We start from the raw sequence: 15,027 nt of genomic DNA, 5'->3' as shown, positions 1-15,027 counted from the left end.
CTAAAACTATACTAATGAAGCAAAAAAGTTTCCTATCTATACATCAGTCTCTTCATTTAAAAAAATGTAAATATACAAATTCCAATGACATATAAAACAAAGTTGAAAATGTGAATGGGAAGAGACATGAGTAAAACAGGAAGACTGATGCTACAAAGAAATTGCAAAAACCATATGTACAAGACCCTGTTTTTCCTCGTATGTTATTGATTGTAATGCATGTTTAACAGCAGCAGTTGAGGATGTAGTTCCAGGCACCGGACTGCAGACTCAGCTCCTACTCAAGGTGGTTGACAGCCCCTTGCATTTCGGTCACCAAATGACACTTGATATACTGGTCTCCCGTGGCAAGAGGGGCAGTATCGCACTGTTTGTGTGAGCCTCTTCTGGATTCTGCTCCCTGTTAGTTTTTGTCTGCGGCCGCTGCCCATTTATAAGTGTCATAGGGATGTTGCAGTAGGTATGCTGGTTACCTATTGAGGTAAGCGGCAGGGTGCCGGTAGGAGGTACATCGTATTCATAGCTTCGATAATAGTGTTTCTGGCGCATCTGTGAATGATATGTGTTATGAAAGGTGGATCGCAGGTCTGGATGGGCAGTGGCAAGAGCAGTAGAGGTGGCAGCAGCCATGGAAATTGCAGAGACTGTCTGCAGTTCCCCAAAGGGCCCCTGCTCACTGACATCTAAAACCTGCTCGTGTGTGATGGGTTCAATCCTCTTAAAAGGCATTTCGTACTGTAAACGTTTCCAGAACTTGGAATTTAACTTGTTGCATTTTGGTCCATGCCATTTAATGACAGTGAGGAGCTTGATGGTATGTTTTAGGGCCTCAACCTCCTGGTAGTTCATAACTCCTCGTAGTTCACTGCATTCAATCAGTATCACTTTGATTTCACCCGTGACTAACATGTTTCGAAGCCTCGTTTCCAGTTCGAAGATGCTCCATCCTCTTCTTACCACATAATTTGGAGTCATAACGATGATCAGTCGCTTGCTTTGGTCTACACATCTTGCCACATCTTCAATGTAGGCTACAAAATAAGACAATTGCTGAAAAAACAATCTAGAAAACACTGCTCCTACAGACTGGGGAGAAACAACAGAGGCAAATCCCTGCTCCCAGAAGAGCTCACTGAACTATGCAAATGTGCCAGGAACAATATGACATGGTCCTGGGCAACCTGCTCTGGTGGCTCAGCTTGAGTACAGAGTTGGATAAGATGACCTCCAGAGGTCCCTTCCTACCTCAACCATTCTGTGATCCTGTGAAACATCTATTCCTGCATGCACTATGGGTTATGAGTGTTTGTTCATGAGCCATGGTTTCATATCAATAGTGTCACAATTGGACTTTTAGGTGGATTAGAACAATCGTGTCCATCATCATCCTTTCCTTTAAAAAGGCAAAGTCACCCAGGTAGGTAATAGAGCAGCAACTATGTGCTTGAGGGACTCAGTCTCAAACCCAAATGATACTCTGAGATATACTGTAGGCTTAGATTTTCCTTTTCTTTTCATGCTTACACCACACACATTCACAAAAACAGTGTGGTCTCCTGCAAATTAACATTTCGTTTCCTGTAGATTTAAAAAATATCCATGTGATTGTTTGATGTTGTGCTTTGCCTATACCAAACATCCTTTCTTATCTTTAGTAAAAGATAATGATCTCAGTAGGTGTCTATATGGTTAAACTGAAGTTATGAAGAATACTACATCAACATACAAAGAATTACAGTATGTATGTTCGAATATGTGAAAGAAACACGAAAAAAAAGATCTACTTGTACCAACTGGAATGAATTCTGATTTTCAGTCTGAGAATGTTCCAGTACCTCAACTACACATTTATCTGCAGTGGACACTAACAGAATTCACTGCTTTGGTCTGCTGCAGATGTTACTACTCAATCCTTGTTTTAGTCCAAACATAACCTTTTCCTTCCTGTCTGATTTCCATAGCGAATACTTAGAATCATGGAAATCTTTCCAGGTAAGACCTCTGTACACATTCCTAGATATGCAAGCTCTCAAAAAAATGGTGAAAAACTGTTAGTTTCATTCATTTCTTTTACTTATGCATGGCCTTTCTGCACTATCTCACCTTCAATCAACACAATACAAAGATATAATCTTATCTGGGAAATACACATTAAGTATGTTTGGTGGCTTATTTTCACCATTCTGTAAGACAAGGGAGGAAAGATGACATTCTGAAGCAGTAGGTATAGAAATGATACTAAACCAACCACTGCAATCACTGCATTAGCTGTTTAGGAAACACAGAAGAATAAAGACATGACTTACTTCCTGTGGGAATCAAATCTCTGTCTGGTATGAACAACTTATATCCATAATGCTTTTCAAGCATATCTGGTAGGATCTCAAGAGCAAATCTTTCTTCTTCTCCAGTTTCTTGATTCCATTGGTCAGGATCCACTTTGGTATAAGACAGATATGCATCGTAGTCTTTGTTGTCTAAGGAAAGAGAGGAAGAAAGTAAGTTAGTTTATTTGTTATTCTTGCAGATTTCCTAGGTAATTCCACAGAAATTACTTCTGGGAGAACTTCCCAGGAATAATAAATCATTTAGATAAAATGGCAAGCTTTCACCCAATATGAATCCATTCTCCTGTCCTGTTTCACCGGATAGAAGTAATCCTTATTTACACAGATGCAAGGGAGAAGGGATCCATATTCATAGACTGAAGTCAGTTTACATACAAACATTTGTGTAAGGCTCTGTATGGAGGAAATCCACTCTACTGTGAGTGACATCTTGTGAGCATAAAGGAAATAAGTCACTGAAAATAATCTCAATTCTTCTCTAGCTTTAAAAGGGAAAAGAAAAGCATGGTAATACCTAACCTAATGTGCAATTGTCTCTGTTGCATAGTAAAACCATTTCAGTCTTGCCATATTTTTACTATAAATTTAGGGCCTGAGGCTGAAATGTTCTAAGAGTATGTGTAGCTTTACTTGTAAAACTCATTGGCTTTCCCGGTCTGAAATTATTGCCAAGCTTAAATCTTTGCTGTGCCAGCTCGTGATAATGCAGTTTAAATCTCTTGAATTCTGTGTGCTTAAATTTAAAAATTTAATGTTGCATTAATGTACATTTTGTTACTTAACAGTGTGTTATTTCATTTCAATATGAGAAATAAATGTACCTGTTTCTTAAATGTGTTTGGTGTGCCTACTTGAAAAACTGAATCAAAAAAGCCATCATTAATTTTCATTAAGGGGTCAATAATGCTAAGTGCTCTGGAACTAATTCAGTGGAATAAGAGGTCATGTTTTGACGTGTTGTGGAGAAAGCAGAAAAAAATCAACAGCAAGAGTAATGAAACGTTAACATCCTTCTAACTCTCTTGACAACATTATGCACAGGCTATAGAGAATATCAATTGCTTGCAAAAGACCTGATTGAATATTCTGCATACTGTGTGTCATAAGTAACATTATATTCAGTCAATGCTGCTTTCTTTTATTTACTGAGCCACTCCTTTCCTCATTTTTCACCTGTTTGTACTCTGGTATCATTATTTAGAAAAGCCTGCAAAATGTGGGGTGGGTGCAAAGAGTATAAATGAAATCAATGGTAGTAATCTTGAACGGTCCACTCTTCCTTCTAAAAAACCATGCATACTGTGCTCATTAACATTTTCAGATGACAAAATTAAAATTGGTTATACTGTTACTATTTTCAAACTTTCCAAACCCATGAAATGACTGTGGGGTTGTTCTCTCCCCTGCACACTTTTTGTGTGATAGTATCTATTGGATCGTTGTATCCACAGAAAACCAAACACAAAACCAACAACAACAAAAAAGAAAAATAAGAAAAATAGAAGCAATACCTTCTATGGTTCACTCTTTTCACTATTTTTCTTTGGACTATTTGTGAAACAATCCTTAACAACAGACAAGCACCTAATGCCTTTGACAATGCCTTTAAGTAACACTGAGTGGATCAAGTATGCGATAGAGGGAGATAACATAGCAGTTATTTGTTTCTGCAGTAGGACAGTGTTAACCCAGCAACTGAGTTAACACACAGAGAGGTCAAGAAATATACGGGAAAATTACGACAACGAACAAAATGAAGTTGAGGTAATGCCATTTTCTGCTGTCACCTTAGTAATGGTCATAACCATACCACATGCTTGAAAGCAGTGTTGCTCTGTTGAAAATCTTTGAGTAAAGATGGGAATGTATCACTTGAATGGATAAATAATAAGAAATAATGCAGTATTCAAACTATTTTAAAGGCTCAGGGTATTGTCTGCTAAGATGGTTTATAAATCCTTACTTAGAGGGAAAACTATTAATGCTATGCCATTGTTTTCTTGCTTATGTAAGTATCGCACTGACACATTTATTTGACATACACGTTTTTCATACCGTGGAGACAGACAATGTGTTATCCTGTATTGTAAGGAACATTTATTTCCCCCCTAGTTGCCTAGTTTTAATAGCATTTTAAGGGAAAGAATGACCAGGATCTAGGCTACATCTGCACAGATAGGTTTGGTCAATCATGAATTTATTCGAACTCCAATCCAGCAAGATGGGCAGTCTGGTTTGGGAAACTGTTAGATGCACCAGCACAGTGGTTTCCATGAGCCATTATGTTGCCTATCTGTCAGGGTCATTTTAACTTTTTTTTATGAAAAGTAAAAAGATCAGTTTACAGCAGAATCACCTCATATGGTAATTCTGTTATCTGATAGGCGATGTACTGACATGAGCAGACAATTTGGAAACTGTGAAATGCCTGGGATACACAGAGGATGATCCCATATGACTTTTCTTTACTTCTATGATATTTATGTATTAGCCTGCTTTTATTTAATTAAAATTATTTGGGTTACATAGCCAACTCTGTGGAACATTTTAAGAACTACATCAGGTTCTTCTCAGTTAAATGGTACTACCTACTCCTGCTTGTAATGGGTGGGACTGGTACCTACATTCTAAAGGACATTTCTCATCATAATTCATGTTTTTTAATGTGCTGTCCCAATGGACTGAGAGGGAGACATAGCAGCCTGCAGACATCCAGATCTTACAGCTGAGTCAAACTCCGGGAACTGGGGCTCATATCTTACCGATCTTTTAGCCATGTCACATGAAAGCAGAAGGCTGTTGACTTTCCTCTCAACCCCTTTGCTCTTGGGATGTTTTCCATGTAAGCATTTCTTTGAGCAATGTATCCAGGAGTCCCCAGACTCCCTGCAAGCATGCAGCAAGTCCATCACAGCTTTGTGTTTTCTTTCATTTACTGGAGCGGGTAGTTTACCCATGAAAATATTTGGTGTCAGCACATCTGCCTTTTCCAAGAAAAAAAAATATCACCAGAAAATTTCTGATCTGGTCCTAATCATAATCCAAGTCATAAAGGACTTAATATTTCCAATTATATTATTTTGTAGCATGATAATTACAGATTTGGCTGCTCGGTAAGTTCGGATCCTGGCCAGATCTAATATTCAGTGTCAGAAAAAAGGGCAAAACTTCTAATTCAAAGCAAAGCTTTTCTTTAAAAGGATAATTTCCTTATTTCCCTTCATCAGCAAACAATTATGTCATCTATCCAAGAATCATCAGAATGAAACTGTGATTGATTGATGCTTGCACTCTGGCTTTAGATATAGATTATGCCATTTCAAAGATTTGTTTTTGTCAAGCTCCTGTGCATTAGCAATAAACCGGAATATAGTTACTCACTGTTGCCTCCCACACTTGGGAAGAAAAATACCTGCTAATAACCAAAGGCAGGGATGTTGATCATTTCTTCTGAAACCTTTTTTCTTTCCCAAGGAGACTGAAAGCATTTATCCTCATATACTTTTGTAGCTGAAAGCACTCTTATTTCGTTAACCATTTCAGAATTCTTTATTTAGAAACATATCAGAACAAGTTGATCTTGCATTGCTCCCCAGGTGTGCTGCAAAGCTGTATTACATAAAGGCTGCCCTTCCATTTAGTGAACATAGATGAACGTGACATAGAATATCATGCAACAGCAATACTTTGAAACATTTTGGTGTAGTAAGTTTCCTCTTCCCATTTTTTGTAAATGGGCAAATAATCATCTTCCATTATGTGGTTTGTAGTTGCTTTCTGCTGCCTACAGGTAGTATACAGCTGGGATGAAGCTCTTCAACTCAACAGCCTCCATTTCTGTGAAGTTTTGTTGTATCCATTAATTGAAAATATTGAAACAAAAACTAAAGCAGACCTTGCATGGCCGAATTCAACCAGACTTGATGCAAAAAAATTGTTATTGTACTGCAGACAACCAGGAGATTGTATGGAAGCTCTGGATCAGTTTATCATAATGGGGTCAGATACAGCCTGTGCTCAAGTTATGGATGCATTCAGTCCAAAAATCTTTCAGAGCCCCCAAAACCACCGTTACTGCAAGACTGGTCAAAACAGGCTGTGAGATACAAACTTTGCTGTATCATTTTAACCACTCAATGGAGTTGAAAGTGAGGACACTGAGTAATATCAGCCATAGATCTGACAAAATTGTTTGGATCAATGTTAGGGGTAAACACTGAGGGTGAAATCCCAGCTTCATGGAAACACTACTTCATTTAGTGGGCCAGTGTTTTAACCAAACACCTGCTGCATCATTGCAACATGCAGTCTTTAATACTGTCCATTCAATTTGGAACTCATCCAAATGTAGAATATGTTATCATACTCCCTGTAACTTTCTAGTGTTAATCCAGCAAAGAGATATAAACTTTTAGGGGATGAAGTTGCAAATGCTGCTTGTTATTCAAAGGATGTGCTCAGCAGCAGTCACTTAAAGGCTTATTGTAAGCATAAAATGAAGCCCAGACTCTATATGTATCCACTTTGTCACAAGCAAATGGAATCTTTTGAGTACGTAAATTGCCATCAGACATCTAAGAACTCATCTGTATGCATGCTCTTTTAACAGCCACACATGAATTGTAAGCCGGTGCCTACAGAAATATAGTTAAAACTTCCTCTTCTACTAGGACCATCAAACATATTCAACTTTGAATTTGTATTAAAGATGTACATGTTTTCTAATTATTTGCATGTTGCACCCCAAAAAGCCAGCAATTTGGGCCTTTGAAGATTTAGTAAACCTTAAACATTGCAGATATTTTTGCTAACAGGGGACAGAAGAATTATATATATGAATGAAAAAATAAAAATATAAAAAAAAAAATTCATAGAATCCACTATGTTCAAACAAATGAAAAACTGACTTTCAGCTGGCGTATGTTTTAGCACCAGACAGATTAATATATCAAACCAATGAGAAATCCTACAACATCATTTTTCATAGTGAATCTTATTTTTATGAAGCTGTAAGGCCTAGACACCAGGGTGAACCCATGCCTCTGTGCATCCTGAAATCCCCCAGAGTAATTAGCAGTGCCTTCAGAAATGGTCAGGGACCATGTGTAGGCTGCTCCACAGGTAGGTGTAAGCCGGCAACATGTCTGGCTTTGGTAGATCTTCCATTTCTAGATCAATAGGGAACTGGACAGCTGATTCCCCTCCTTTGCCAGAGAATATGCCAGCCTAGTAAAGATTCAGATACTCATTACTGGAGTCTAGGAGCAACGTGCTGATTTAACTCTAAGTTTCAGGATTTCAAGTGTGGTTCTAAGAAATGACAGACCAGATCCTCCCAGTGTTGCAGGAAGCTGGAGTTAAGCCAGTGCCTTTCCTCTTTACAAAAGCATGTTCTGTCCAGGAAAGGTTGTGAAGTACTGGGTTTTCAGTATTTCCCAGAGATTGTAGTTGCTTCAAAATTATTACTATGGCATTTCATAATCTGTATTTGTTTTATTATTTGTGGGGCAACGTTTAATGTACACGTTAAATAGTGTTCATCATCCTTAATGTAATGAAAAATGTAATTTAAATGCTTAGTTGAGTAAAATGCCCAAATCCCAAGTCTTCCAAAGTGCTTATACTTTTCCTCACACTATTTACTATTGCTTATGAAGCTCACCTTTATATTTTATTTAATGTAAAGCCCTTTTAATGTTAAGAAAAATTAAGATCTGCCAATAATAGCTATTTCTACAGCAAAGTATTTAAGTATCACATTCCTAATGATAATTCATATTTATGTGAAGAGTGGGTAATGGTGAATTGGTGGGAGGTTTTGTAAATGGAACACTAGAGAAGAGATTAAAAGAATGTAATCAGTTCTAAATAGGATCTAGAGTATTCTCAGTACACCACAGACCAGAAAAAAAAAGAAAAAAGAAAAAGGTGCTTTGTCCCTACTATCACATTTATAAAAACTTTAAAGCGATCAACATGTATTTCTTTTTTCTCCTTTTTTCTTCTTTTTTTTTCCCCCCACATTAAGCCATATTGAGTAAAGAAATACCAATCTGATAGTTGATTTTAAAAGAACATTTATGAAAAAATCCAAAGTATCAATACTTCTTTTGACATTTCTTGAAAATAAGGAGTGAATCCCAGCAGACAAAATTTTAGCAAAAAAAAAAACCCAAACAAAAACCTGTGAGATGATTTCAAGTGTAAAATAATTTTTTCCATAAGCAATATCTGCCCTAGTTTTCTATAATTACAGCTAAAATTTGTCACTGACAGATATATAAGATAGAATATTACTCATTCAAAATGAAAATCCTATTTTTAAAGTTAATTTTTCCTCTTATATTTAGTCTAATTTTGTATTCCTAACTAAATGAAGAGTGTATCTCAAACATTTCTCAGTCTTTCTCATTAACATGGATGTTTATATTCATTACTAGTACTGAAGACATTCTACTTTTAATATAAGAAACCGATGAATCATTAATCTTAGTTGCTTTTGACAGCTATGAAAACTGAGAAGTCTTTATAAGAGTTTCAGACTACTAAAAAACCTAAAAAAGTTAAAAGATGGTGATAGAAATTACTCTCTTGGTTGCTATGAATTATTTGCAGGTCAAACACCAAACTAAGAAAAAGCATATTGTCAATAGCTACTGAAGGACTGAATGGTAACTGCCTAGCAGAAACATAGCATAGCAGTTATCTATGAAGCATAGAAGAAACTAGCTACTATTTAAAAAAGGAGAAACTAGGAAGTGGTGCTGATGGAAAGTGCCATGTAAACTCTGAAAAATGGAAGAAATGTCAAGAATTGATGCTTGTCGTAGTTTAAGCCCAACCAGTAACTCAGAACCATGCACTCACTCACTCACTCCCCCCAGTTCTTCCTCCCCCTGCTCCCAGAGGGATGGGGAGGAGAATCAAAAGAATGTAACTCCCATGGGTTGAGATAAGAGCAGTTCAGTAACTAAGGTATGATACAAACCACTACTGCTACCACCAATAATACTAATGATAAGGGAAATAACAAGGGGAGAGGACACAACCGCTCACCACCTGCTGACTGATACCCAGCCTGACCTGAGCAGTGATCTGGGCCTTCTGGGTAACTCCCCCCAGTTTATATACTGGGCATGACGTGCTGTGGTATGGAATACCCCTTTGGCCAGTTTGGGTCAGGTGTCCTGTCTCTGCTTCCTCCTGGCTTCCCCTCCTCCCTGGCAGAGCATGAGACTGAGAAAGTCCTTGGTCAGAGTAAACATAACTTAGCAACAACTAAAACCATTGGTTTTATCAGCATTGTTCCCAGACTGAAAGTCAAAAACACAGCACTGCACCAGCTACTAAGAATCGTAGAATCAGTGTAATCAAAGAGCACATAGGTAGTTGCTTTTGAGCATCCAGTCCATAACCTGAAGGAGAACAAACGATTGCTACAGCTGAACCCAGGACAATGCTCTTATTATGATCCTGATTCAGCAAAGCAATTAGTTGCCTGTATAAAATACAAGCTTAAACTTATGTGCATTCCTTAGTTCTGTTGATACCAGTGACAGTACCTGTATTTTAGCACTGGGTTAAGTATTTTGAAAACTGGAGCTAAGACAGCCTTGATCTAGGCAAAACCACTGAAAAGTTAAGTACATCATTACAAATATAGATGCTATAAAATAGGACAAGAGAAAAACATAGAAATTTTTATTTGAATTAGTAAGCTTCATGGATAGAATCTAGAAAATCCCATATTCACTTGAGACATAAATTGAGATTTTACAGTTTAAATTATATTTCAGACGTAAATAAATAGCATAAACAAGAAGAGTTAAGAGAAGCAGTTCTCCAACAATAAAACTGTAATTAAATAAGAGGAAACACCCTTTTTGTAACCACTAATATTTAGAAAGATGAAAGCTGCATTTTTCTAAAGGTGATTTTAATAGAATTTGAAATTGATATTCATAGAGCAGGATTTCTTATTGCCACCATTTGCCAATAGCCAATAAAACTACATATGCAATTGTGAAGCTGTTATTAAAAACTTGTTCTATGGGTCCCCAGGGAAGATTCTGTAATTGCAAAGTCAGTAACTTGAGCAGTAATTTCAGTTTAGCTATACCTGCATAGCATAATCATTAACACAAGTGCTTTAGTGGTGTCTAAACCATTGGTTAAAGTTGTATTTGAAAGTTAGCAGCTAAGTGACACTGAAGCATTAAGAATCTCAAAGTGTTGCCATTCCTTGCTTTGTAAGTGGTTTACTGGGATGAAACTGAGGAAACCACTAACAAATATTTCCTACCTGTTCTTGTCTTGTACAGTTAGTAAGATATTATCTGGACAATCCCATAGGTCTGTCCATGAACCATGCTAGTCTTTCGCAGCTAAATAATAAGGACAAAAATATGATTACCTCAGGACTCAAGGGTGCAACAGACACTTCAAGGCAGAAACTGTTTCATCAGTCTCCTAATCTGAGCATTGATTTTTTCTTCTCAGCAAGCAGTAGAAACTCATCTCAAGAAAGTGCAACCAGCCCAGCCAAGAAACAGCCACTATGTACCAAACCTAAACAAAATTTCCTGAATGTAGAGAGCTCACCAGTGACACATTTCATTCATGATAGGAGCAGGAACCTGCAGGACTGAAATTAGATCCAGAGGAACTCCCCAGTCCTGTCTCCTAGGTGCATTTTCTGACATCCCAGCTACACAGAAGCTGTCTTCCCTCAATTCACGAAGGCTTCCTTGGCAAGGAAAACTGAGAATAAAATTGAGGACACCATGCAGAGCTCCTGCCCAACATTGTAGAAACAGCTGATGGGACCTAAAGGCACCAAGTGTCATTGTGAAGATCATCATATCAGCTGCTAAGCAAAGCTCTCCCTTCTTGTTTTCTTGAGCCTAAAGCTTGGCTTCTTGTCAGCCTAGTTGTGAGAAAGGATATTTATGTAAATTTAATTAGAAAACTATTTACAGCATATTTGTTCAGACTTTAATTGCCACTTTTTTATTCTTACAAATTTTAATGCCAGCCTTTTAATGAATTTTTTTTTTTTATCATAGTCTCCATCCCTTGCTTAGTAATTCCTTCATAGAAACACTTCCAATTTAAATAGTTACTAATGTACCCACATAATGGTAGGGGCTGGTGCCTGCAGAGTGTTTCTACTGTTAACGGTATCATATGCTCTTTCCTCTGAAACTGGACATGGGAGCATAAACACATATGTAAGTTCATAATTTTGAATAATCTTGCCTATCGGACCATGTCCAACAGTTTTCAGCCTGTCATCTGTAGACTTGTGGATTTATCCTTAGTATAGCTTATGGCTGGCATACAGACATCTGCACATCCACTGGAAACTCACTGGCCTTGAAACAGCAAAAAAAAAAGTTGACAAAAAGCTGTTTTGGTGACTTGCAGCTTCCTGTCTACTTTAAGGCAGCATCATAAATGGTACTGCTTAGAGAAGTGGTCTGACTCCGTTCTTCACCCTCACTGTGTCTGCTGTGGCTGTCATGCCTGGGGACCGATCCTTGTGTAATTTAATAAAGCAGCAGCAGTCTCACAAAGGAGAAAAACAGTCCAGGTAAAATCTTGGGAAAATTTCCATAGATTTTAGGTAGCCTGGAAGTCAATTTGCGTGTAGGCAAAGAGTAGATTTCTGTACAATGGTAATATCATAGGTGCAAGGTAGAAAAAAGTCAGGGCACGTGCTTATCACAGGTACTTGTAAATGTTTGCTTGCATTTTTACATTTGTCTGTTAGTTAAAGTATGCTTACTCATTCAAGTCATTTAAAAACTGGAAAAGGCAGCAAAAGAAGATCCTTGGAAAATAAAAATACATAAACTAAACCACTAAAACTAAAGGCTAAATCACCCCTCAGAGGACGAACGTCACATGAAATCTGTGTCCTGGAGTTCAGTGTACAGCAAAATAGAAGAAAATCTCAATACTAAAAGTAGCTTTCACTAATAATGTTTTAGTTATTATGGTGCACTTTATGGACAAGGTGTTTTAAAATAATCTTTTAAGTTTAGAGCTGCAAAACTAAAAAGGTTGCCTGACATATAACTATGATCAGAAATTCCCAGTGAAGTATCTATTTCTGAAAATTTTGTGGTTTTTTTTCAGAATAATACTGGATATTTCTTTGTTTGCATACCACTTCAAGGTATCATCTTCATCGTGTATGTGGAGAGATTTTGAATTTAAATTCTCCACTTAAACAGATTTGGGAATTTCATCCTACCAGACTGGTAGGGGCAAGTTGTATCTCTGAGATGCAATGCCATGGCAAACACCTGCAGGTGAGAAAGGTACAGCTTTGCCAAGGGTTGGAGTGTTCCTCTTGTCCCGGTGCTCCAGCTCCCAGGGAATCTGTCAGAGAGTCACAGTGAGGTCCCCTGACTAAACACCAGCACGTCATGTTGTGTTGCTCCACACTGAAGGACATGACAGGGTGTCTGTCACACAGTCCCCCAATATGGAGTCAGCTCCCAGGTGGCTGGAAAGCATGGGCACAGAGTGGGAGGAAAAACAGTAAAATGTGAGATGGATTTGATCATATTCTAATTTAGTAGGAAAGGCAGGGAATTAGCCATGAAAAGAAAAAAGGGGACTGCAATGCCCGTTCCCAGGAGATAATAAAGGCAAAACTGAGATAAAGTGTCTGCAGGAGTGAGAAAAAAGCAGGAGAGTCTAGTCCCTGAGATGAGAAAGAAGATGGGGAATTCAAAGCCGTGAGCTAGAGAAATGAGGAATCAGCAGCTGTGACCACTTGCTTAATCTACAATATCCTTACAGAAAGTAATAAACTATGTTAGCTATAACAGTTAAATTGTTTTCAAATATTTCTCACAATTTACCCATGCCTCCCACAGAAATGTATATTAGCCTGAGAAAAACTGATGTGTCTAAGGCTTGGAAAGGAAAGAGGAACTGTGATGAGATTTGACATCCTGAAGGGCTTGTTCTCTGATCAGGGAATAAATGAAGCGTTGCATTTTAAAAGAGATTTTCAACTGAAAATTTTAATTGGACCTCACTTTTAGAGTGTTTCAAATCCTTTCTAAGTACAATATAGTGTGCACACAAAAAAAAAAAAGCCTGTGATATTTTGATGTTTGCTTATCTACATGTTCTCCCCTATGACAGAACATGGTGTCAATTATGAATAGCACGTGGGCGCTCTGCTGTTGCACTGCAGGAGATGCAGTTAGAAGAAGATACTAGAGTTCAGCATTTTGTCTGTCAGTAACAAACTAAACCAAAGGAAAGGATGTCAATGTATGTCTGCAATTTATTTCTGCAGAAGCTGTGGCTTGATCTTCTGTGGGGCATTTCCTCTCTGTCTTCTTGCTTTTTCAAGAGTGCGAGTGAAAGAGACAGAGTAAAAGTCCAGCTGCAGTAATTTTATTGGCACAGTGGGTTATAACTATGTTGCTAGCACACTGAATACAAATAGAAGCATTAGGAATCTGCAAGTAGTATTTTTCTTCCTATATTATTGTGATTAAGCTATCAGTCTTTGCACTGACCATCTAAGGAGAATCCATGCTTTATCTTCTTTAACAATGCCCTTTGTTCAGAATGATAAACTGAATGTATATTGGTTTTTCTCCTTCTGAATCCCAGAACAGTATTCTTTAGAGGTCACTTTTTTGTTGTTTAAAACGTGTGATTAAAGTATTGTTGTTCACAGGTGACCAATGTTTGGGATGGGAAAAGAGAAGCAAGAGTGTAACACCCAGTAGATCAATATTGCAAAGGGATTGGAATGATTTGAGATAACAATAAATGACAGCAGTGAAGGTAAGAATTCCTGATACTGAAACAGAAAACATTAAATTGCATCTATTTAAACAATTATAATAAAACTATTTCTACATCATAAAATAAGACCATTATTAAATTCACGCAATCCATGCAAGTAAGCATGATCATTTAAACTGGGGGCTGCTTGTGGAGAAGAGAGGATCTCAGCTCCAGAAAAAAAAAAGCTCTCTGCCAAAATCCTCCATGAGTCACAAGCCCTCAGTTTCCTCCTCTGTAAAACAAGTAGAATAACCTGATTTTTTTCCTCCACTGAGCTGCTATACTAATGAATCCTTTTTGTTAAATCCAGTAGAAGGATACAAAATATTCTTCAGCTTGTTGTTTTGAGCATTCTCTATTTTCAATCCTTGTGCTTTTTTAGATGGAAGGCAGAAATGGGTCATTCCCTAGTGATCTTATTATGGAAGTCTTTCCCTTATATAAGGACCTCTAATTCTGCTGCTGCTCTTCTCCCTTATCAGTGACAACTTTGGCAAGTGCCTGTTTATTTTAATTTATTTTAATATGTCTCAGTGGCTTCTGCCCACAGGTTATTGCCTTGAACTGTAAAATAACTTTTATTAGTATTTCGGTAAAAAAGAAGGTCCTGTCACCAAAGATGTAGTGGTAGCATAAAACATCAAGAACTCTGACCCAACAAACCAAACCTAATTAAAGCCTGCAGCTCAATCCAGTTCATTGCTCGACAGCAGTTTTGATTAGTAAGGCTGGAGGCAAAGACGACCTTTTTCTTGAGTGCTTAAAAAGAGAAGAAAATACATGTATACATTTGACACAAGCTGATGCATACATTGTGAATTACTTTTGTTTAGGGTGGGTGTCCTTGAAACACAGG

General features: G+C 37.6%; 1 protein-coding gene across 1 annotated transcript in view; it reads right to left on the bottom strand.

Moving 5' to 3' along the window:
• Positions 1–312: 312 nt before the first annotated feature.
• LOC104409447 (interleukin-1 receptor accessory protein-like 1) overlaps positions 313–15,027 on the bottom strand; it is a gene marked incomplete at its 5' end in the record, with an annotated part of 15,382 nt that continues 667 nt past the window's right edge. Inside the window, 2 exons of the mRNA XM_010019318.1 lie at positions 313–1,031; positions 2,307–2,477. Of these exons, the coding sequence (XP_010017620.1) occupies positions 313–1,031; positions 2,307–2,477 (890 nt within the window). The remainder of the gene's footprint in view (positions 1,032–2,306; positions 2,478–15,027) is intronic.

The sequence above is a fragment of the Nestor notabilis genome, unplaced genomic scaffold (assembly GCF_000696875.1).
Source record: "Nestor notabilis isolate BGI_N333 unplaced genomic scaffold, ASM69687v1 scaffold218, whole genome shotgun sequence".
Lineage (NCBI taxonomy): Eukaryota > Metazoa > Chordata > Aves > Psittaciformes > Psittacidae > Nestor > Nestor notabilis.
Note: the sequence above shows the minus strand (reverse complement) of the source record. Positions and strands in the feature narration are given on the sequence as shown.